Here is a 23,444-nt window from a genome sequence, read left to right as displayed (position 1 = left end):
ATTGAGCCATTAGCAAAAAATAGTCTAAAAAAGGCAGAAAACCTGCAGCAATGCTGGGACACAAAAAAGTGCCCTGTGGTTGGGTTTATTGTGGGGAGGTTTGGGGTTTTTTTCAATGTATAAGCTTTTGGAGTGTATTTGTTTCACATATATCCTGAGATATTAACCTGTATCACACTTATTCACCATTTCAAATGGTATTTGAAGAACCACTCTGTTCAAGTACCATCCTATTCTGTGCCAAATTACCTGTCTGATGGAACTCACAAGGCAGGTTATTCTCTGAGGTTCTCTGCATCACACCTTTCTGCCAGTTCCCTGCGAGCAAACCATGAAGACAGTGCTCAGTAGGAATGGGAAGTTTGTAGGAGGGCTGTTTGGAGTCTCCTTATTGCAAATAGCCACAGTGACAAAATGCCTGAGCTGGCTTCATCTCTCTTAAGGACATGATCCAGTGCTACTCAAATACATGGCACTTAGATCTTTAAATTTATTTGTCATCTAGTGTTTAACGCTGTGCATTACCAAGCCATGCAATCCATCTGTAAAGAATGGTAATCATCATAAGGTGTTTATCAGGTAACCATTATTCATTCACTCTTTTCCTTCTTTTGAACAGCATTCCTGGTTCTTCTTTGCAGTCATCTTAAAATCAATGGCACAGCACTTGGTTGATACAAACAAAATAAAGGTAAGTTTACATACAAAATCTCTTAGGGAAAGTATGAAATGCAGAATCCTGGCAAATACATTTGAATGTATTTCAACTTTACTTCTTGACTGGCCAATAAAATAAATCCTGTGATACTTGGTAAAATATTAGGTTGACATGCAAAACATTATCTTACCTGCTAGGCTCAAACTTGTTCTTGATTGTACAAAGATAGATTGAGGATAGGTTGAAGATGTATTTCCCCTTTCCCATGGACCAGATTCTTCTATTTCAGGTTTTTGCTCAGAATAGATCCATGGAACTCTGGGAATATTTTTCTTCTGTATTGAATGGCCTGTGGTTTATTGTCTTTATTCTTGGCCTGAATGTTTGATGTGCAGCATTATGCACTCTTGAGGATCTAAGTTGATGATCTATTCCCTGCTTAGGTTTCTCGAACTCGGAGGTTTCCAGAATCATTTCAAGCTGAGCTGGACACACTTGTGATGGTTTTAGCAGACCATGTTGTTTGGAAGTACAAAGATGCTCTTGAGGAAACCAGGAATGCAAACTACAGCACTGCCAAATTTCTCAAGGTGAGGTGTTCTGTCATTACAGCACATGCACTTCCCCATATTCAATACAAGCTCCAGTCCAGTACAGTCAAAGGGAGTAAAACAAATTCTGAGCAGATGATGGCTCAATTTCCAAATTCAGTGGTGACTGTTTCGTTTTCTATGGCCTTTGGTCTTAGAGGATGCAAAAGCTTCATGTAAATCTGCTCTAAAGCAATTGTAATTAATTTCTGTCTATGCTCTTCAAGAGTCAAAGTTTTCACGTTTTGCAGATTCTTACCTTATATTCAAATGGGTCAAACATTTGGTAAGGAATCTGACTTCAGTTAGACTTGAGCTGATGTTCTTTTTTTTAAATGCTGTATTTCTGAATGACAGTGGGTGGATTAACTGTTCCTAATCAAGGAATCATGTTTGAATGTGTGTAGCAGAAGGCTTTGCTAGTTTTGCAAAGTTCAGAAACTGCACAGAAGGGGGAAATTCAAGATTGCATTCTGTACCTGTAGGCTGACTCTGCAAGGAAAACATGTCAGTAATTGCAGAGCCAGGGCCCTCAAAACCTTTACACCTTCTGTCAATATTTAGCCCCACCAGTGAGGAGGAGCTGTGTTCTCACCACAAAGCAATGTAGTGTCACACTTTGTCCCAGAGAGAGAGCACAGCTCAGGCAATGAGCACTGGGGCTGGCTTGGCTCCTCACCAGTCCCTGCCCTGTCACTGAGGGGATGGGAGCTCAGCTCCCATCCGCTGCCTCCTCCAGTGGTGCATGCAGTGCTGCCATGCAGGAGTGGCTGCCAAAAGAGAGGCTTTCTCGAGTGCACTGTGGTGGTTGCTTTAGGCTGCAGACACAACGAAAAAGAAAAGTTTGATTCATTCATTATAACTGAAAATAAATATAAAAATCAAGGGAGATTCACCAGGTCTGTGATGTTCCTTGACCTGCCTAATACTTACCTCATCTGTGTACAGGATTCCCATGTACAGGTGACACATAGTGACCAGCCAGGTAACTGAGGCCATGTATTGGGTATTTTTCTATAAAATAGTAATTCTTTTTTTGCCTTTCTTAGCGCTGTTTCACATTTATGGATCGTGGGTTTGTGTTCAGGATGGTCAACAACTACATAAGTATGTTTGGAGCTGGAGATAGCAAGGTATGGCTCTGATTTATTTGTTTGTGTCTGTTTTTCTAAAGTATATTCAGACGAGCAGAATATTTTTTGAAACTATTGAAAATATTGAAACTATTTATGATTCCATGACTTCCCCATGCTCAGAACTCAAGACAGTGAAAACATTTAGAGTAAATGTGGATTAAAACCTCTTGGGTTTAATAATCCATGTGCCCCCTTCTCTGAGAGTAAATAGCCACGTTCAAACAACTACTCAGTGAGAACTGCAAGAGCAGACTGCACAGACTGCTCAGATCAAAGACTCCAAAAGACTCAAATTAAGCTTTAATTTTTTGAAAGCACACTTGTCTATGAATATCATCAGCAGCTGGAAGTAATTTTCTTTGAGGAGAATAAAGTAAGAGCATATTAAAAAGTTATCATTGTGTAAACTCAAGTGAGACTGTAACATCTTTACTTTGTGTGAGTGCCATGCTCTTACCTCACTGATGATGCAAGAAGGTAAATCAGCTCCAAATTAGTTTGTGCTGGCTAAGAGGAAAATTCCCTGCAGCCTGATCTTCTTCTATAATGCCTGCACTAGTCACTGATATAGTTTGAACAATAAATTTCAAACAGCAAGAGGTCCCTGAATCACTCAGTGTGGCTCCTTTGCTCTTCATCCATCACAGGATGAGTCACAGGCTTTTTCTCTTCCACGCCAGAGCATATATTTAGTAACACAGTGTAGTCAAGATATACACTTCGAATGATTCATCTTTACCCAGAAAGCTCACAAAGCTTTTGTCTATTAACTTTTTGTAATTCTTTACTGGTAATATCTTCATTTGTAGCTAAAGAATGAGATTACTCCAGGTCTGCTTTGCTTTTTACCAAAACCAGCTTCATTCTGAACTCGGGTCTTTGCCTGAATCTCTGGAACAGCTGTAGAATGGAGTCTCTCAGTTACTACTGTCATAGCCTGAAGTCTGTAATTCTGTAAATAATATTATGCAATCTGAAAACTGCTTCCACATTTCAAACTTCCCTAAATACATTCAACCACAGAAACAGATGTTTAATTTAAAAAGCCCATTAATGGTCAGTGGAAAAGCCTAAGATTAATCAGTGTGCAGGGCAGTACTTAGCACCTTCTTGGCAGTCAGTGTGTGAACATTGCCAGCGCCCCTCCAGACCTGTCTGCCAGCGTGTGGGGGCAGGTTCACTGTGCAGCTGTGACAGATGTACAGTTGGAGCTTTGTGGCACTTGGAAACAATAGTCACAAAATAAAATCAGAGATTTCTGACCTCAAGGAGAGAGAGGCCTTGCATCATTTTCATTTCAGTCCAATGCCTAAGCAGGGGTCAGTCTTCCAAATGTGCTGAAATATGTATCAAAAAAAAAAAAATACTGCAGTCTGACCTACCTTTTTAGAAAATTTTAATTGTATATTGTTGCCTGAATGTTTTGTAGGTGTATCAGTCTGTAGCAATGCAGTTTGAATTTATTGTAATTCTGGATGAAGCAACATAATTTCTGTTCCACAGAAATATCCCTTATGGTATTCCATATTTTGACATTTAAATATTGTTTTGAGAAACATGTATTCAAAAGTTGAAATACCTCATTAGAAATCAGTTCATTTCTGTGCTCCCTCAAAATGTCACAGCTACTCTTGGGGAACACATTTCAGATGATTCACTTCTTTATTTGCCATTAGCAAGTCCAGCTAACATGCTGTATTCCTGAAGAGGTGCTACAGTGCAGTAAAATATTTTAGGGGAAAATTCTCTACCATCCCCTACTTGGTAGACTCAGAAAAGTGCATTTTCTAGGTATCCCAGCCTGTTGGTAGCAGCAGAAATGCTACAATCCAATTTTTGTGCAAATTAAAAGACTTTTACAAGTGCTTTCTAGTGTTAGGGCATTCAGAGTAACCCTGCTGCTCAATGACTGCTTGGCCCCGGAGAACAGTGAGAAGAGATGATGGAAATAAAAATGTGTTGCTGGAAATGGTGTGTTGTCTTTATATCTCAATGTCACTTCATTACACAAGGAATGATAAATTCTTGAGGTAGGTGCAAGGCTCCAAAAATGATCTGGATGGCTTCTTTGAAGGGAGATATTAAAGATATAATACCTAAACTGTATATTACCCAAATCCCTTGCAGGTGGAACTCATTGGCATCAACAGGAAGTTTTCACTACTGTCAGTAAGCTCTGGGTGTAACCTGTTTGGCGGAAACTTTATTTAAAAAAAAAAGAAGTCATAATAATTATAATGGTTCAAAATGTCTGTGGACTGGAGAAGATACTTCACTATGATGCAATTCTATGGTATATGTCATCAAAAGTCCCAGTGTAGCTTTAATCACCTACAATGAAAAATCATAGTTTAAAAATCCAAAAATCTTTTTTGTCTGAGACAAATTCTTTTGATAACAGAGATGAAAACCACATGTTTACTGTTTGTGCAGCTTAGCATAACTAGCTGTAAGGTTTTGTTGTTGGGTGTGAGTGTGAAGTTTGAGGTAGAGATAATAGTGGAGCTCTGTCTCACCATTTTTCCTGTTTTAATGTGAACTGAACCGTTGCCTGTTGTGATTTTCAGACTTTACACCAGTTCAAATTTGACTTTCTCCAAGAAGTCTGTCACCATGAGCACTTCATCCCTCTGTGCCTGCCCATAAGGTCTTCAAACATTCCTGGTAAGGCCCCCCTCAGGAGGATTTCTGTGCAACAGTGAATTGTTGGGAGGTTCAAAGAGCAGGTAATAAATAACTCTCTCCAGAGCCATGTCTGTACGTCAGGCTCAGAAGCCCCAAACAGCTTTTCAGGTGTGGTACTTAAGCAATGTGATAAAAATAACATTTCAGTTAAAAATAATACATTTTCAGTTAAAAATAAAATTTCAGTATGCCTGTAAATAATGCAACCTCTGGCAGCTCATTTAGGGGGTGGGAGGTGGAAGCTTCTCACTGGGAGTTTTAACTGGAATTTTTGTGATGACTGATTCACTAAATCAGTAAAGCTACTGCTATAGCCTTGGGAGGTGATAAACTAGGAGAGGATTTCAACAGGTACAGCAGGAAGGGGGAGAAGCTCAAAAACTGGGCTCTTGTACCTTTTTTACCTTGGTTTTCAGCATCAAAAAATGAGTTCAGTTTTGACAGTCAGGGCTTTTTTTTTTTTTTTTAAATAGAAGCTGTTTAGTTCAAATTGGAGTCAGATTTTTTAAAAAGCATGCAAATATTTTTTTAACTTATAATTAAGAAGTGCATTTTTTTCCCATTTTCCTATGTTTATGAAAAATGAAGATACTATGACGCCTTCAGAATCAGCACAGGAATATCGAACATCAGGTATGAGCAATATGACTGCAGAAATGAGCAGAATTTTACTTTGACCACTGCATTGTGGCAAATCTTAGGCAAAAGTTATTTCTCATTTTCAGAAGTGGAACTGCTCTTGACCTCTGTGTTCTAGAACTCTTCTAACTTAGGATATGAGAGCAACAATTTGGACTTTGTGCCTCCAAGAAGTCAATAGTCTAATGAGCAAACAGTTGAGATCCTCATGTGGGAACATGTATATAAATCATCTTTTATTATTAAATAGTAAAACCTGCATGATTTCAAGAGATAATAATACTAGATTAGATCATTCTGAGAATTGAAGGAGCAAAGTGAGGCAGTCAGACCAGGAAATCAAGGTCCAACAGTGGAACATTTGGAAAATGAAGGGGGTGGGAAGGATGTATGTAACCTATATATAATTGAAACCCTCTTGTCCATTCTACTCCAAGACATTCCAGAGTACACACTGACGAATGAATTTTGCCGTAAGCATTTCCTGATTGGAGTCCTGCTGCGGGAGGTTGGCTTTGCCTTGCAAGAGGACCAGGACATCAGGCACTTGGCCCTGGCTGTGCTCAAAAACTTGATGGCCAAGCACTCGTTTGATGATCGATACGCGGAGCCGGTAAAGAGACTGTTTGTCCTTTTTCTTTGCTCGCTCATGCAGCACTTAAGCATACATGAAACTTCCTTAGCTACTGGTATGTAGTTATTAGTTTCTTGGGGATTATGTTGTGTCTCTTATTTTCAGGCCAAACAAGCACAAATAGCAAACCTGTATATGCCACTCTATGGAATGCTTTTGGACAATATGCCAAGGATTTACATGAAAGATATGTTCCTCTTCAATATCAACACTTCCAATCAGGTAATTCATGTGGTTTTGTCAGAGCACTGAAATTATCAAAGTGAGCCAGTCTGACCCAATGGGAGGAAGTCCAAGTTTATGCTGGTCACCAGTTAGGTAGCAGAATTTAGTTCTGAAATTGCTGATGTATTTGCATCTGCAAAGTTTAATTTGGAAGGTCTCAATTTGCAGAGCACCTGCAGAACCCTGGGAGTCTGTACTGTCAAGGAACAGAATGGGGGTCTGGAACAGAGCCAGGACACTGCTGTCCCAGGGCTGGAAATTCAGGGATAGAGATTTGGAGCCCCAGACAATGTGTCCAGCACCTCTGCCACAGGCTGGGCTCTGAGGACGTGTCCCCAGGCAGGAGGCTGGCACACACTGGTGTAAAGAAAACCTCCCATTGCCTGCAGAGTCTTTGCAGGATTGCTTTGTGTACCCAAGGATGCTACAACTGAAGGACCATAAGCTATTCCAGAAGGCGGGGGAATGCTTACAACTGAAGGAGGAAAGGGGTACAGAAACATCATAAAACAGCTTTACTGCCACAGACAACATCTGTATAAACTGCACATCTGGAGGGATATGTTTGTTTCATAGAAGATATGTTATAACCATAACACTTCAAAAACTAGAAGCAGATTTCTGCAGGGTTATTTTATCTTTCAGTCCTTCCATTAAATTAAATTCCATTTCATTTGAGCATTGCTAATGGCAACTAATGTTCCTTTCCCGGTGCTGTGTTAATGTTTCAGAAACAAGCACTAGTTAGATTTGATCAGTCCTTTACAGCTTCCACTGTGAGAGAGTCTCATCTGGCAGGTAACTTCTCAGCACATTATGGCAAGCCTTGATCCTTTAAGGCTGTCGTGTCAAAACAACTGGAAGTAGGTGCTCAAACTCTGAGTCTAAGAAAAGCCTCCTGGATGTGCTGTCATTATCCAAGTTATGGATCATGACATGGAGCACTGGAGCTGGTTCTGTTTCTTTCAAATACAGGGATCCAGGGATGACCTGAGCACGACTGGTGGGTTTCAGAGCCAGACAGCACTGAAACATGCAAACTCTGTGGACACCTCCTTTTCCAAAGATGTTCTGAACTCCATTGCAGGTACGAATGGCAGATTGAACAGACACCTAGGCAGATGTGTGTGTATCTCAATCCATTGTGCTTTCTGCTTAGAATTCATGGAGGACATCATTAACTTCTGTTATACCATATCCAGGGAAACATGGTGTGCAATGTTTCTCTTCCCTTTGGGTGTCTTTGGATTGACTTTCTCTTGTGAAGCTGTTCTATTTCCACTGCTTCACTTACTCTCCTGCTTTGGAATGATGCCAGTATTCAGGCTCTAAGAAATCCCTTTGCCTGAGTTCATTCTTTTAGTCTCTGCCTGACTTAAAAATAGTTCCAAGGTTTCTCCTGAAAATTCCTGGTGTCTCATGGAGGCAAATATTCATAGTTTTTCCAGGCTTAACAGAAGAGTAGAAATACAACTTATTTTATTCACTACCTCCAACCCTATTTCACAATTCAGGGAAATGAATTCAGGCATCTTTCCACTGATTTTTGTGTCCTTAGGTCAGTTCTTACAGAATGCAACAGGCCATTTTAATGCCATGAAAGATGGCAAACTGAATCATTGTACTTCAACTTGTTGCATGTTTTCAGTACTAAACATACCCATCAATAGCTTTGCTATTGGAAGTTCAAAGCCCTTGTCTCAATCCAGCATGTGACACATTTTAAGTTCTCCTTTTTTTTGTTGGTTTTTGTATCCATAAATGTTTTAGTTTAGCATGTTTGCTGTGACTTTCATTTACAGCCTTTTCATCAATAGCTATCTCTGCAGCAAACCATGCTGACTCCAGAGCTTCCTTAGCAAGTCTTGAATCTAACCCAAGTACCAATGAAAAAAACAGTGAGAGAACTGACACGTGTGAAAAGGTACATGTGCAAATGTTGAAAACGTTTGCTAGAGGGGGGAGTCCATCACTGTGCTTAATGAGGCCCTTTGCTGTCACCTCAACAGATCATGAGACCTTTGTCTTTGATTGGGTCAGCTCTTCGTTTTGACAAGCTGGATCAAGCTGAAACTAGAAGCCTTCTTATGTGCTTCCTTCACATTATGAAAACCATTTCAGAAGGTAAAAGCTGTGCACACACTGCTTAATTTATGTTGCTGTAAAATACTGGGAATACTGAATCCAAGTGAGCATTAAATTAGAATAATCATCAGTGTATTTTACAGGCTTTGGGCTAAGTTTACTTCCTTGTAATGGATACATAATATATTTTAATATCTCTCCTTAGATGCACTGATTTCCTACTGGTTGCGAGCACCCTTCTCAGAAATTACAGACTTTTTCAGCATTTTAGAGTAAGTTTACTTTGTGGTTGTTTGATTTTTGTGTTGAATATTCTAAATTGCTGGCTGCAAACAATTCCTCTTTGGGTTTGTCCATATGTTGGACTAGTCTGAGATAGCTCTTATATCTTAAATTATTTTGCTATAGTCTTTCAAAGTCATAATGAGACATTATTAATGAGATACATATCCTCCAATATGTTGTAATTTCCATGAACAAGGGATATAATGCTTTGGGTCCTCCTCCTAAAACAGATTTTCATATTAGTTTACCATTTGGTGTTGAGATTCTGTTTTTCCCTTGAGAAAAGTATTTAGCCCCTCAAAATTTCTCGGCCATAAGAAAAGTCATACAATGTAGGATGACCTGCTTTTCACATCCCCAGGGTGGTTTGCTCACTCCTATCTATGCATGACTGCAGAATGCAGCAGGTGGCTGGTTTTGGAATTTCCTCACCATCTTGTAGTTGAAATGTGAGTTATTTACCTTCAGCTGGTGATGCAGCAATGCTTTTGCAGCAGGTTTTTGCCTTTGCCAATCTCACCATGCAGAAATCTTCAACTGCAGAGAAAGAGAATGTGGGTGTGCAAAGTGCTGCCACACCTCGTGTGTCCCTAGGCTGGGAGCTGCTGCGTTCTGTTATTTTTGCTTACTAGCAGGTGCATGTGCCATTGAGGCACTGAGATTCAGCATTTTTTTTCAAAAGTACAAAGCCATTAATAGGCATAACATGTGTTGTTTTTATCTTTCAGGGTTTGTCTGCAAAACTTCAGGTATCTAGGGAAACGCAATATTGTCAGGTAATTCTGTATTACAGACTCTGTGTTGCAGTGTTTAAATATTGCAGCATTTATTAGACTTTAATGAGATGACATCAATTTTCTCTTGAAAGAATCCCTTTGTGGAACTGAAGCCAATGTATGTTTCATTTTTTCTTTTATGCAAGTGATGTTATTGTGATGTTTTGCATATCTGAGTAAATATCTGCTATAAAGGATGAATTGCATGATGTGATAACCATTATTGCATTTATAACTCAAAATACTGGGGCCATTCTTCACCACATTTCTGTGCATATGCCAAACAAGGGAAGTTTGAACACTTTATTTCCACCCATTTAATGGAAAGATTAGTTTTAATGGGCATAGATAATTGTTTCACAGCAATAAAAAAATCTCCTGCCTCCCTGAAAAAATGTGACATAATGTTCAGCTGTGAAAGCTGGGATGCACACTTTGTCTCAGCTGATGTTTCATTTTTAATTTTATATCACTGCTGTAAACTTGTCTGTATGTCATGCAGTGTCAAAATTAAAGGTCACCAGATGAACCAGTTCTTGCTCCACACCAGGTTTAGTCAGGGCTGCATTTACCCTTCAGGGACATGGCAAAATCGATGTCACGTTTCATAACAGATGAACACTTATTTTCTCTTTCTCTTAACAGGAAAATTGCAGCTGCTTTTAAGTTTGTCCAGGCCACCCAGAATAATGGAACTCTGAAAGGTTCCAACTCCTCTGGCCAGGCATCAGGGCTGCTCTCACAATGGTAATGGTGCATTGAATTCCTAACTCTGTAAACCCCCAGCCTGGGCTCTCATCCTCCAGCCCTCATACTCTGTCACAGCACTGACTGAAAAGAGGTTGACAAAATATGTAACAAATTTCAGAGGCCACAGAGCTTCAAACTGTAAAAAAGTTGAGTCTCTCTGGCTTGACTTACAAGCTGTTGGTTTAGAGTGTTATGTTCAGGGAGTAATTCTGTCCTAGAATAATTTTAATCATGTAAATTTATGAAATCACATTTTTAAAAGTAAACAGGAAGTGTATTTTAAAAAGTTACCTGAATTTTGAGATGTTAAATCTTCCTGAATTCTACACTAGTTACAAAAATAAAATCCTTTCAAAACTTATAATAATCATTGGTATTTTAGGTCTAAACGTCTCATTATAAATTAATAATGTGTTGGTCAGCATCAAAGAGGATTAAAAGAACACATGAATATGCACACGTGCATTTTTACTGTCATTGTCAGTTTATCATCATTTCTTTCATCTCATAGAAACTGTATTGTTTCTTTCTTAAACAGGATATATTTTTCTTATATTCTGAGCTAACAGAACTTAGTTCAGTTTTTCTTCACTCAAAGACAGTTTTCTAAACATCAGCAAGTTATTTAAGCTGATGCTTTTTTTTTTTTTTTAGTGCTTAATGGAAGTTTTGTCCCCTGTGATTTCAATAAATCACAGCACATGTTTGTTTTGTTCACCTCACTGACTTCCTTCATTTTTGTTTCTCTGAAGAATTTTGCTTCATTTTGTTTAATTCAGCCATTGAGAAGCACTGCATGGAACTAACATGGAAAATTCTGAATAGGCACAGTAGTTAATTCTGTTTTTAATGGTACCTTTCAATTGCAGGATGCATTCTACTTCAAGTCATGATGGCCACAAGCACCACAGATCTCAAACATTACCAATAATCCGGGGGAAAAATGCACTTTCTAACCCCAAACTCTTGCAGATGATAGACAGTAGCACTGCAAGTAAGTACAGAAATTATTTACTTCCCTCTGGAATGCTGTGGGATTTAGATCAGGCTCTATACAGACATTTTCTTGACCAGAGGCTCTTAAAATTATGAGATTGGAGTCACCTATACCACTTCCCGATTAGGTTTCTTCCCTTCCTTGAGGATGAACAGAAACAGTGAGAGACTGTACTCACATCACTGGTGCAGTTGGTGAGAGTTGACTCAAATTTCCTCCCCTTTCATCTCCTATGAGCAGTTTACTTCAAAATACCACTTTGGTTTAAAGTACAGTTAGGACCCCATCTCTGCTGTGACGAGACTTAAGGACCAGACTGCAGAATTAAATCATCTTTAACAATACTCAGAAGACTGTTTTTAATCTTTCTTTTTTTTTTTTCTGCTGCAGGCACCTCCAATGAAACAGACATTGTTCAGTATGTAGACACAGAGGCAAACATTGCTACAGAAGTTTCCCTCACAATCCTCGACCTGTTGTGTCTTTACACTCTGAATCACCAGGTATGTTTTGCTGGTTTTCTTTTCTGCTTGAACTGGGGGGATACGGGGTGAAAGGAAGGCCTGGGGGAGCAGCCACACAGAAAACCTGAAATGTCCAGCAGCAGAATAGGGAAATAACATATGCCAGTCCTCAGTGATGGTCTTTTAGAAGGGCATTGGTTCATAGTACCCAAACTAGATGGAAAGAGGTGGAAGAAGAACATCCTGCATATCCAGAGCTGTGTACAACCCTGCTCTGCTTGGAAGTGTCTTGCATCTAGTCACCTTTTCTGAACCATGCTTGTCCCACTAGATTTCAGTGATTTTCAGCAACAGATTTCCAACCTGCCTATTATCTCTATCTCTGCAAGTCAGAAGGTGAATCCTCTGCCTCCTTAAAATTGCTCAGATTGCTTCAGCAAGCCCAGTTGACTTGCTGAAGGTCTCATAGCCACAATACAGAAAACAGCTCCTTTCACATTTTAGGGCTCCCTCTCTGTCAGCCTAACCCTTAAATATAACGTATGCAATCCATGAGTAGTGCAGGCATAGCAAAGTGCTTTTCTTGAAAGAGTCTGCAGCAGGCTGGGAAAGAATCATCTGCAAAAATTTTACATTGAAATAAACATCTCTCTAGGAGCACTCCGAGGTAATGTCCAGCAGATCCTTCTCCAGTTTATTCACTTCAATAACCACAATGTCCTGTCTTGTCTGTGAACTTTTCAGAGGCAGCTCCAACAATCTGACTGCCAGAATGTGTTGATGAAGAAGGTCTTTGACACGCACATGCTCTTTTTGCAAATCAACCAGTCAGCAGCAGCTCTCAAACACGTCTTTGCTGCTCTCCGGCTGTTTGTGGGCAAGGTAACTCTGGGTTTATTCTGTTAGTCCTGCCCAGCAATATCTTACAGCAAGTACAGCTTGGGGACAATTGAACACTTGGCAAGAGTTCTGAACTTCCTCTATTAATAATTATTCCTGACAAAGACGGTCTGATTTATTGCTGATGAAAAGAAAGAAGTTCACAATGTCTGAAAAAACAGTTCTGTTTTGAAATTGAAAAATTTGCTAAGTAGGGGAAAGTTTTAATGTAAGTAGATGAGTGATGTCCAGCTCTGTGGTGTATCCATTGCCTTTCCTGCTTTTACCACCTATGGAAGACAGCTTGAAACCCTTGAGGTCCGTGGTCTTTGTGGCAGATCCCTGGTTTGCAGAATCCAGCAGTGAATGGTTACTGCTGTCCCCAGAGGAACCAGCAGGAGAGTATTCCAGACACTTCACCAAAAGTTCATCCACACTAATAGTTTTACAAATACCTGGTTTTAAACACAGGAAACAGTGTGGATATGTGTCAAACTGTTTCTCTGCTTGCATTGCACTTGTCTAATTGTCACGGTCAATTAGGCACTTGGTGCCAGCTGCAAAGGCTGCACAATTCCCAAGTCACAGAGCTAGATGAGATCCTCTGAAAACCAACCAGAATGTAGCACTTACATAACAATTGCTCTGGGGAAGTGACAATAAGCAAACCTGGCCTCACTTGCTAAGTGTTTCTATGAAACACAAGAGTGTAGCTGAGTTTACAGCATGTGGCCTCCCTCTGGTTGTCTCAGGGGAAAGGAGGAGGAAATTGTGCTTCTCCCAGTAGTGCAGCTGGAGTACATGGGGGAACTATGAAGTAAACCATCCACACACAGCTTTAAATGACCTCCCAGACAGCTGGGAATGGAAGAACTCCATGTAATGAAAATGATTAAGTATCCAGAATTGCCCTTCTCGTTTATCCTGGAGCTTTTGGGATTGAATTCTCCCTTCATGGTTCTGTGGGAGCAGGGATCTGTTGTGGTTCCTGCAGCAGAACCCCTCAGGCAGTAATTAAGATCTATAGCCCATGTGTACATTTCCACCTCTCCTCGCTCAGTCTTCTGTTGCATTCACCCTGCTGGTAACAGTGGGTATGGTTTGGAGAGCCCTCTGTTGTCTCCTGCTCTTCAAACCCTTGACCTCTGGATGTTCACTGACTTTGCCACTGAAGGTATTTTCCTTCTGCTGAACAGCTTTTATGCCCGTGCAGAACTCCCCCTGCTCTTCCTGGTTAGCTGTTGTGCGTTCCTGGCAGATTCCTTGCTGCTTGCTGGGCTTGCTGTGGCCAGCTGCTCTCTGGGCTTCCTAGAGGCCAGTTTGATGGCATACAGTGTTTGTAGGAAAATATGAGTATAGTTCTTAATTAATCTTAATTTGAGTGTGGGATTATGCTTAGTTTAAACCCTGGTATGAATAACTGTGGGAGAGTTACTGAGAGGTTAAAAAATTGTTAACTCAGAATAACTGCACCAAGACCTGAGAGTAGTACTGAACTTGTTCACACATTTTTTTTCAATAGTTCCCATCAGCATTCTTCCAAGGACAAGCAGATCTCTGTGGTTCCCTCTGCTATGAAATCCTGAAGTGCTGTAACCATAGGTCACGTTCAACTCAGACAGAAGCATCTGCTCTTCTTTATTTTTTCATGAGGAAGAACTTTGAATTTAACAAGCAGAAATCAATAGTCAGGTCCCATCTACAGGTAAGTGAAGTGTGAGATCAATATTTAACTGATGTGCATTAGTTTTTATCTTTTTTTTTTAATACATTGAAGCAAGGCAATCCTTTTGCAGTCCTCAGACAGGCAGTTCTCTGTGGCAGCTTGATTTTCCTGCCAAGTCTGAAGTTGGACTGGATTCTCTGCTGTTCTTGGGCTGCTCAGCTCTGCTCCAGGGAGAGACAACAGCTGTGAGTGTATCTGCATTGCCAGATTAATGGCTATTCCTGACTCGTGTGCTGCTTGCAGCAGTTGGAGCACAGCTGATGAGAACTAAAGAGAATCTGACAGTACAGGAACAGACATGTAAAGTCCAGTAATAACATATTTACACTGCAAAATGTGAGCAGCTACAAAATTTTGAAAGATTAGTCACAGTCCTTGCCTTTGTACATGTTACCTTTATAGGACAGATATGAAATTTCACTGTATGAAATTACAAGTACATCAAGTCACACTAAAACAGGGGTTAAAAACTCTTCTGAAACTCTTGATTTCTTTGCTAATTGCATCCTGTGTTTGCTCCCTGTGCAGCTCATCAAGGCAGTGAGCCAGCTGATAGCGGATGCGGGGATTGGCGGATCTCGATTTCAACATTCGCTCGCAATTATAAATAATTTTGCTAATGGAGACAAGCAGATGAAAGTAAGAAGCATTTTTTGTCAATCACTACCTCTTGCAAAAGGTCAACAATTTCACGGGAGCAAGTGTTTCAGTAAATAAAATTGCTGGCTGTATTAGCCAGTGATTTATGCATTCTTAGCGTGCCTTTCTCAGGCAATCTGAAGTCATGAAAGTGTTTCTGACTCAGAAGCTTAATAAGTGAAAATAATATTTAAACAAAAATATTTTATTTGAAAGTTATATTATTTATTATTTATTGCTTATTTTGTTCATTTGCCTCACGTCAGAGGTCATGCTTTGGGACTAATGGAACACAATTGCAGTTAACAAACAATTTTTAGTCTACAATTGCTCCTTTTCCTCTGTTCAGTAAATGTGTAGCAAAAACAGGCACAGCAGTTGGGTTTTGTAAAACCTTAGTAGCTCACTGAAGGTATACTTGGCTCTTAGACAAGTTACCCCTGCTATTATAGGTATTGTCTATACAAAAATTGTTGAGAAAATATTCTGGTTTAATTTTTACAATTCTTGTCTAAACACGTGTCAATGTGCCTTTTCAGTTTTATGCTTTGGAGGTGTTGTTCTTCTCTGAACGTGACCTTAGGGTATCTCCACTGAGATTGATAATAAAGTTAGTATAAGCAAATTGGTAGATAGTTAGCAGAAGTAATTCGATGTGTTATCTAATAAGATGTCATTACAATTCTATTTGTTTTTTAAGTCCAGCTTTGGTTTCACAGCCCTGCAGACAGTCACACTGCTTCTGTGACTTGCTTATCTCTGTGACATAGAGGAGGGAGTATTTAATTTCATTTACTTTTTCTGAATGTTTTGCTTTTAAACAAAACAAAGGATGGAAATAAGTCTGAAAACAAATGTATTTTACTGCTTATCTGAAAAAGAAAAACTGAAGAGCTGAGCTAAATATGTTGAGAACAGCTGGTGTGAGTAATATAAGGACTCTGTTTTAATCTAGCACAGTGTGAGAAGGTCAGGAGCCAGACTTGTGCTTTATTCCCATGGTGAAACATGCTGGGAGTGTAGTTAAGCAGGACTATCTATAGCACACGGTGCTGTTGCTCAGAGGAAAGTGTGCAAGGATCCAGTTCTGGGCCCAGTAAGCAATTAAGGAACACCTGTTCCAGTTCCCTGACTTCAGCAGAGCTGTTGCACATGGCAGTGGAACAGGTGACTGACTTGGGCCATCTTGCAGTGCTGTGGCACATCAGGAGAAACACCCAGGGTTTGTGTGCAATGTGTGCATGCTCTGGAACTGTGACTGCTCTGAAGCCTGCCCAGATAGGGAAGAGGATGGAGGTCCTCTGTAAGCAGAACTTTATCTTGTTTGGGGGTGCAGCATGGGGCTCTTTGGATGGTTTCAGTGATGCATTGCTTATCTTTCCCCAAGAACGTTAATTTCCCAGCAGAGGTGAAGGATCTGACCAAGCGCATCAGGACGGTTTTGATGGCCACAGCTCAGATGAAGGAGCACGAGAAGGACCCTGAGATGCTGGTGGATCTGCAGTACAGCCTGGCAAACTCCTATGCCAGCACACCTGAGCTGCGCAGGACATGGCTCGAAAGCATGGCCAAGATTCACGCGAGAAATGGAGATTTATCAGAGGTAATGTGAATAAATGAACAGGAAATCAGTTTGTCTTCAGGCTGAGCTGTTCTGATAAAAAGGGCTTTGGAACACCGACAGGAGTAGGGAGTTAAGAGAACCATACTGTGTCTGTCATAGATTGGGAATCAGAGGAGTAGAGGTTTGAAAACACCTGGAGATGTGATGTGCTCATCGCAGCTTGCCTGACCTTGAGTACCTGATGTAGGCTGGAGCAAGGCTTGAAACTGGCTGACAGGGAAGCTGAGGGCAGTGTCACTTTGGCACCTCTGCTGCCTACCCCTAACAGGCACAGTAGCTGTGGTGTAGGGGAGTTTATGGGCAGTGAGTAACTCACAGAAAGGATTTTCTTCTCCCCCACTACAGCCCAGAAGAGGAGCTTTGCTTATAATGTGCTGTCATTTTCATCACAGACTAAATGGGTGATGCAAAATTCCACTGCATAACCCAGGGATGCCTTATTACTGAGTCATCTTAATGTTTTTTTTGAGAAAAATCCATGCATTTATGAGAGACACCTCGTGAAATTTATGCTTGAGGAGGATCTCATCATTTAATCCTTTATTTTCTTCAATTACTTTTGTCTTCCTTTTTCTGCCTCATGATTTGGCAGTCCTTAAAGTGTGTGCTCCTTATCACATGTATGCTGTAATTCAGGGTACTGTAACTTATCCATGTATGTTGGTCTCTTGTTACAGGCTGCTATGTGCTATATTCATATTGCTGCTCTCATTGCAGAATACCTGAAGAGAAAAGGTAAGATCAACATATCCAAAACCAGATCTGTATATCTAGAAATACTATTGTTCAAAATAATTTGGGGTATCCTGCTTTCCTTTCTTATATGTAAAGTATTTTTAAAGCAGCTTGAATTCTTCCCAAATGTTTTATTTTTAAAATATATCATAAACGCTAGTCTTAGACTGGAACAGTGCAAGTGTGTTTTGTGTAAAGAGGTTTAAATAAATGTTTAGCAAGCTAGTGCTAATAGAGAATGCTTCACTTGTCAGTCTGTTGTTATTAAATATGCATGTTTTAACACATACCAGTAGCAGTATACTAATACCATCTTACAATATCATAGGTTACTGGAAAATGGAAAAGATTTGTACCTCACGTATGCTCCTGGAAGATGCTCAAGTCTCTGATAGTAATGTGTTACTAACAACTCACAATGGAGGAAGTGAGTGCTCTAACCGTGCCTGTTTGTGGGTCAAATAACATGATTAGGAGATCAAACTGATCTGGAAAGATGTCAACCAAATCAAAACTCTTTCTAGTGCATGTTGAAGGCTGTTGTAGAAAGCAATGTTGGAAACATCGTGAGTTCCTTTCCTGATGCTCTTTGGCTGGTTTGATGGATTGCTCAGAATGTCTCTGGTTATGGGCTTTTGCAGCAGGAAAATCCCTCTTGGGTTAATTGGTGTTTAGCATGCAAATCCATGTCCAATTCCTTGGCTGTCCAAAGCTGGGAGGGCAGGGGGATGGAATTAATATCTGGTTGTCCATATGTAACTTAGTATAGATAAAGGGGTTTTTTTAAATCTATGATACTTATTTAAAAACAAAGTGCAGGCTTATGTTTTTAATGTTTCTATGCCAATGGTTATTTAGTTTATGAAATCTGTATTTCATAGTAATTCTCAGCATGAGATATGTTAGCAATTTCCACAAAGAGCACTTTCCAGGGTCAAGGGCAAATATCTGGGGAAGAAAAAATGCCTCCTTTTAGAAGGAAGCTTTCTGTGAAGAGCAATAGTTGTGAGACAGTTTAGTAGTGGTAAAAGACTTTGCCTGAATAAAGATTATAGTAGCTGGAGTGAATAACTTGGGTGATTTTAAACCTGTGCTTAAACAGTTTTCAAAACTTGAGAGGGTGGAGACTCCCATCTCAATGTCTGTGGGTTAGCTTTTTTAATTGAGCTATAGTAGCATTTTCCTACTGTTAAATTAAACATGGGCTTTGCCAGGATTTTGTCACTTCTCCTGGCAGCTTTACCTTCTCCACTCTAGAGCAGTAGAAAATCCTTGCAGGGCAAACCCTGATCTGTAAAGTGTGATGCCTGTGCAAGTTGTTTCTGCTGCAACCATGGTACTAAAGGCCTCAGCTTAGCAAATACTCGATTTAAGCTCAGTTTTATTCCTTATGAGCCTTTCCATCTGTAGCTGCTGCCACCAGCCAGAGGTTTCTGCAAGGCAGTCCCTTGGCTGGGCCCTGGCAACACTGCTGACCCAGGGCAGGACAGCAAAGCCACTGCCAGCACGGGCATGAGCCCAGTGTGTCCTGGAGCCACCTCCCCTGGGCTGTGCAGTGCTGGGGACTGTGCTCCCAGGACACCTGACAGGGGGACACCTGCAGCTTCCCCAAGTGTGAGCTGTGTCACCTCAGCCTGCCAAGGGTCATTCCTGTGCACAAAGGAGTGTTGCACATGAAGCTTTGCCAGGGCTGCCAGCACGTAGAGCTCAGGAACCAAAATGCCAGAGAGAGGAATAACACTGCATTGGGAGAATGCTAGCATTCCCCTTTGCCTGGAGAAGTGAATTTATATAATTGAGGAAAATGTGGAATAGTCTTATAAATTCCATCAGCTCCATTTGTGTTTCTCATTACTTGGGCTGCAAAAGAAATGAACTCATCAGCTCAGTTGTAATGGCATCTAGTAACTTCTTGAAGTATCTGTTCACTCAGTCATTAATAGCCTTTCTTGTGACTTGCACTTCAAGGCTTGTTTTCCATGGGATGGCCTGCTTTTCTGAGCATTACCCCCAACATTAAAGAAGAAGGTGCTATGAAGGAAGACTCTGGGATGCAAGATACTCCCTATAACGAGGTCAGCAATGTTAACATTTATATCCCTGTTCTGGATTAACGGAATGTTGTTTCTAGTGGAATCCTGTGCATGTTACAGCAAATTAGAGTGAGTGTACTCAGGCAATGTTAAAAGGCACACGGCTTTTGAGTGAAATGTCACAGCTGTTGCAGTGATGTTTAGCTAAGAAGAACATAAAGTACCAGAACTGAAAGTCAGGGCAGGGAGAAGCCCATGAAGCTAACCCATTCTTCTGCATGAGATGTCAACTATTCAAGTATTTTCATGTTGCCATTATTTCAGGTTTTTTGTCTAAAGAAGAGCTAGGTCACCAATACCTGATTAAACATTGTGCAATTGCAATAAACGTTAACATAGAAGTTCCAGAATAAAAATGAAGTAGTGGGTATGTGCTTTTACTGCATTGCTATTAATTAAACACCACCAGCTGTCACGTCACTGAACTATTTGCATTTGCGAAATTGCAGAATATTCTCGTGGAACAGCTGGAGTTGTGTGTTGAGTACCTCTGGAAGTCTGAGAGATATGAGCTTATCGCTGAGGTCAACAAACCTATCATTGCTGTTTTTGAAAAGCAGAGGGACTTTAAAGTAAGTGCGTGTTTGGTTTGGGTCTTTTTAAAGATCCTAAGGCAACAGTAAAGATCAAAATTTTTAGGGAAAAAAATGTGCTTTCTTTAAAAAGAATGTTTTGTTTCTTCCTGTCTGTAATTTCTCCTTTTAATGTTTTTTGCTGTGAGAAAATAAAAAACATTGATGTGTTTTCTGCCTCTTTTCAGCATCAATGCAACAGTAACTGTAGAAAGACTTCAAATAAACCTCTTGTCTTAGCCAGTGGATATGATTTTTTACAAGGGTTTCAAACCAAGAGCACATTTGCATTGTATTTACATTCAGAAAATGCTGAAAAATTGTGTGATTTCTTCACAATTTCAGGGTTTCTTAGTTTCTTATTTACTTGGCAATTTCAATACCTAATGGATAGCCAGATGATAATTGCATTTACTGATTTTTCTGGGTTTAAATTGAAAGAGACACAAAGTGGTAGGTAGCAATAAGCTGTATGCTAAGGAAGCTAACCAGATGTTAACTTAGCTGAAACTTTGGTTCACTATCCTGAGAAAGTGCTGTTTAGTGGTAATGTGGAAAGCACATCTTTGTGTGGGGTTGGGAGCTGATTGGATGTGTTGGCACCTTGTTCTCACCTGCACAAGGCCAGCAGCACTGTCTGGTGGTGGGATGATTCTCTGTGAGCCTATGCACAAAGGCTCCACTGCCACAAACCCCTCAGAAGATGACAGAAACGTTGCAATGAGTCTTTAGTGACTGCTAATGAGGTTAAACTATTCCCCTAGCACGTCCCGCCATCTTTGCCAAGGTTTGGTGTCACTGAAAAATCCCCTTGCCCAGGATTTTGTCCTGGAAAGCTGTGAAGCCTCAGAGAAAAAGGAAAGCAATATTATCTCATTTGCTTCTCCTGTGTTTTGGTGCTTTGGAATGTGGTTGGAGATTGTTTATCCAAGATGTGAATTGTTTTAACTTAATGACCAATCATGGTCCAGCTTTGTCAGGACTCTGGAAGAGAGAGTCACGGGTTTTTCATTATTATCTTGTTAACTCTTTAGTAAGTATTCTTTCTCTATTCTTTAGTATAGTTTTAGTATAGTATTCTTTAATATAATATAATATCATAAAACAATAAATTAGCCTTCTAAGAACATGGAGTCAGATTCATCATTCCTTCCTGCCACGGGGGACCCCAGAAAATACCACAGTTTGGGAAGCCAGTTAAGGCAAGCACGGCTGTGCAGAGCTGTGGTGGCATTTCCCAAGGTGCTGGCATGCCCTCAGCTCCCCTCTCTCTGTCTGTCTGTCCATGCAGAGGCTGTCTGAACTGTACTACGACATCCACCGCTCCTACCTGAAGGTTGCAGAGGTGGTGAACTCTGAGAAACGTCTCTTTGGGAGATATTACAGGGTGGCATTTTATGGGCAGGTAAGTGAGCTTGGGCTCTTGTCTCCACAGTCAGAGATTTCAGACCTGTTCCTGACAGAGCTCAGGGAAACACTTGGTAGGGAATCACAGGGTAAAATCTGCCTCGTGGGTCAGACTCCCAGCAGGATTTTTGTCAGGAGGGAGAGCCCAGCTGCCTCTGTGTAAACCACTACTGTGGATTTAGTGGTGTATTAGAGATCAGACTTCTGTGTCAGCTTTAGTTCTTGACTTCATAAAGCAAAGCTGAGACTGAGGCAGGGCAGGTTTTTTCAAGCTACAACACAGATAGAACCAGATAAGGCATCTTTGATATATGGCACTCTCCTCCGATAGAGGAGCAGAGCAGTATGCAGTAGATGCTTTCTTTTGTTTTTCACTGACTCTGCCTTCTGCTTCCAGGCTGCCTCTGGTTCTGTGCAATGTACTGTAGAATAGCATTATTCCCTCTGCTGTGCTTCAGCACCCTTGAAGCATTATTTTGTGCTTTCTTCCACCACAAACCAGTGTAGCAATCCAGCATGTTCCTTTTAGTCCTGGTTTTGGCAAGCATAAAATTTCCTGTGCTCTAAAATATAAAGTGTGTAAACAACAGATTGATGTGAATCATTCTGTTTGCTAATTAGATTTTAATGCAGAAATTTGCTCTTTTCTCCTTTTGATCTTATTCAAGGCTGTGGTAAGTCTAGTTCTGTTGCATGTTTTGTTTAATTCTCCTCACACATCCTTCATCCTTCCCTCTACTGTTACTCAGCATTAATTTTCCTGCGCTCTCGATTCTTTGGTTTATGGCAGATAAAATAATGTTGCTGCATTCATCGTTGCATCCTGCAAACTAACTTTTGTTTGTTCAGTTAGCTGAACTACTGAGCTGTACCTGTCATCATGTGTGTGCACTGTGGGGCCCAATGCTGCTTCATCTCATCTCAGTGGAAGTTCCTCCCAGCTTCCCTGGGAGTGGGATTGGAGCCCTTCTTCCTCTGTTGCAAGTCTTGGGGTGGCATTAATGCTGTTTGAATGCAAGCCTGCTTTCCTGGCCTGCACTGCAGCTCCCAAGGGGAGGGCTGCTGTGTCAGTCTGAGGTCCATGGCAGTGGCCACTGGAGCACTCTGGGCAGGCTGTGGCCGTGGCCAAGGTCCTGGCAGTCCCTTGTAGGAGCAAGCAAATGGGATTCAGGGGGAATGGCAGGTCCTGGCTATCTGGACAGATTAGCAAAGCTGAACTTGCCAAATGCAAGGAGAAAGTGAGCTGCACCTGAGGAAGGGCAGAGTTTTCCTTATGCCTGGCCTTCCTCAAAATGGGAGCAGCACAGGGCAAAACAGGGCTGTCCTACTTGCAGCCCCTGGCCTGCACTCTCCCAGAGCCAGTGGCTCTCCCACGGGGTAATTTAGCTGCAGCACTTCTGCTGGACTGGGCTAGCATCTCTGTGACAGTGCAATGACTTTCCAGGTGCCAGTGCCACAAAGGCAACTTCATTTAAACAGCTTTAGTGCTCTAAAGGGTATGACTTTGTCACAGCTGTGTCTTCCTCTGTTTGTTCCCCCCAGTCACTGGGCTCTAAAGGCAACAGGCACTGCTTTCCCCTTGCCCTTTGCAGGAGAGATGTGATGTGGCTGCTGTTCCTTAACTGAAACAAAAGCTGCAGGGAAAGCAGATTAAATGACAAAAGAATAATGTTAATACTGGGAGGGAGAATTTTGGGGGTTTTTAAGTGCAGAAAGATGATCTGCTGCTGCACCTGAAAGCTGTTCTTCATGCAGAGGCAGAATTTGGTTACTGCATTGCTGCAGGGACCCTGTGCAAGGATGGTTTGAATTAATGTGATCCTCAGGGAGGACACAGTCATCTGT

At 40.9% G+C, this 23,444-nt stretch overlaps 1 protein-coding gene across 19 annotated transcripts in view; it reads left to right on the top strand.

Annotated features, from left to right (window-relative positions):
- DOCK10 (dedicator of cytokinesis 10) overlaps positions 1-23,444 on the top strand; it is a 145,353-nt gene that overhangs the window by 110,103 nt on the left and 11,806 nt on the right. For 11 of the 19 annotated variants that reach the window (XM_038145324.1, XM_038145323.1, XM_038145329.1 and 8 more), the window contains exons 27-51: positions 620-691; positions 1,102-1,248; positions 2,298-2,381; positions 4,952-5,048; positions 5,658-5,702; positions 6,146-6,321; positions 6,448-6,564; positions 7,543-7,654; positions 8,370-8,491; positions 8,577-8,691; positions 8,858-8,924; positions 9,666-9,713; positions 10,359-10,460; positions 11,333-11,457; positions 11,851-11,963; positions 12,669-12,806; positions 14,326-14,508; positions 15,058-15,168; positions 16,556-16,771; positions 17,470-17,527; positions 17,856-17,954; positions 19,496-19,602; positions 20,070-20,192; positions 21,484-21,597; positions 22,268-22,273. In XM_038145324.1, the coding sequence (XP_038001252.1) occupies positions 620-691; positions 1,102-1,248; positions 2,298-2,381; positions 4,952-5,048; positions 5,658-5,702; positions 6,146-6,321; positions 6,448-6,564; positions 7,543-7,654; positions 8,370-8,491; positions 8,577-8,691; positions 8,858-8,924; positions 9,666-9,713; positions 10,359-10,460; positions 11,333-11,457; positions 11,851-11,963; positions 12,669-12,806; positions 14,326-14,508; positions 15,058-15,168; positions 16,556-16,771; positions 17,470-17,527; positions 17,856-17,954; positions 19,496-19,602; positions 20,070-20,192; positions 21,484-21,597; positions 22,268-22,273 (2,697 nt within the window). The remainder of the gene's footprint in view (positions 1-619; positions 692-1,101; positions 1,249-2,297; positions 2,382-4,951; positions 5,049-5,657; positions 5,703-6,145; positions 6,322-6,447; positions 6,565-7,542; positions 7,655-8,369; positions 8,492-8,576; positions 8,692-8,857; positions 8,925-9,665; positions 9,714-10,358; positions 10,461-11,332; positions 11,458-11,850; positions 11,964-12,668; positions 12,807-14,325; positions 14,509-15,057; positions 15,169-16,555; positions 16,772-17,469; positions 17,528-17,855; positions 17,955-19,495; positions 19,603-20,069; positions 20,193-21,483; positions 21,598-22,267; positions 22,274-23,444) is intronic. The other 8 variants (XM_038145333.1, XM_038145318.1, XM_038145322.1 and 5 more) reach the window with 5 other exon arrangements.

This window comes from Motacilla alba, chromosome 9 (assembly GCF_015832195.1).
Source record: "Motacilla alba alba isolate MOTALB_02 chromosome 9, Motacilla_alba_V1.0_pri, whole genome shotgun sequence".
NCBI classification, from domain to species: domain Eukaryota; kingdom Metazoa; phylum Chordata; class Aves; order Passeriformes; family Motacillidae; genus Motacilla; species Motacilla alba.
This window is presented reverse-complemented; position numbering and strand designations above follow the sequence as displayed.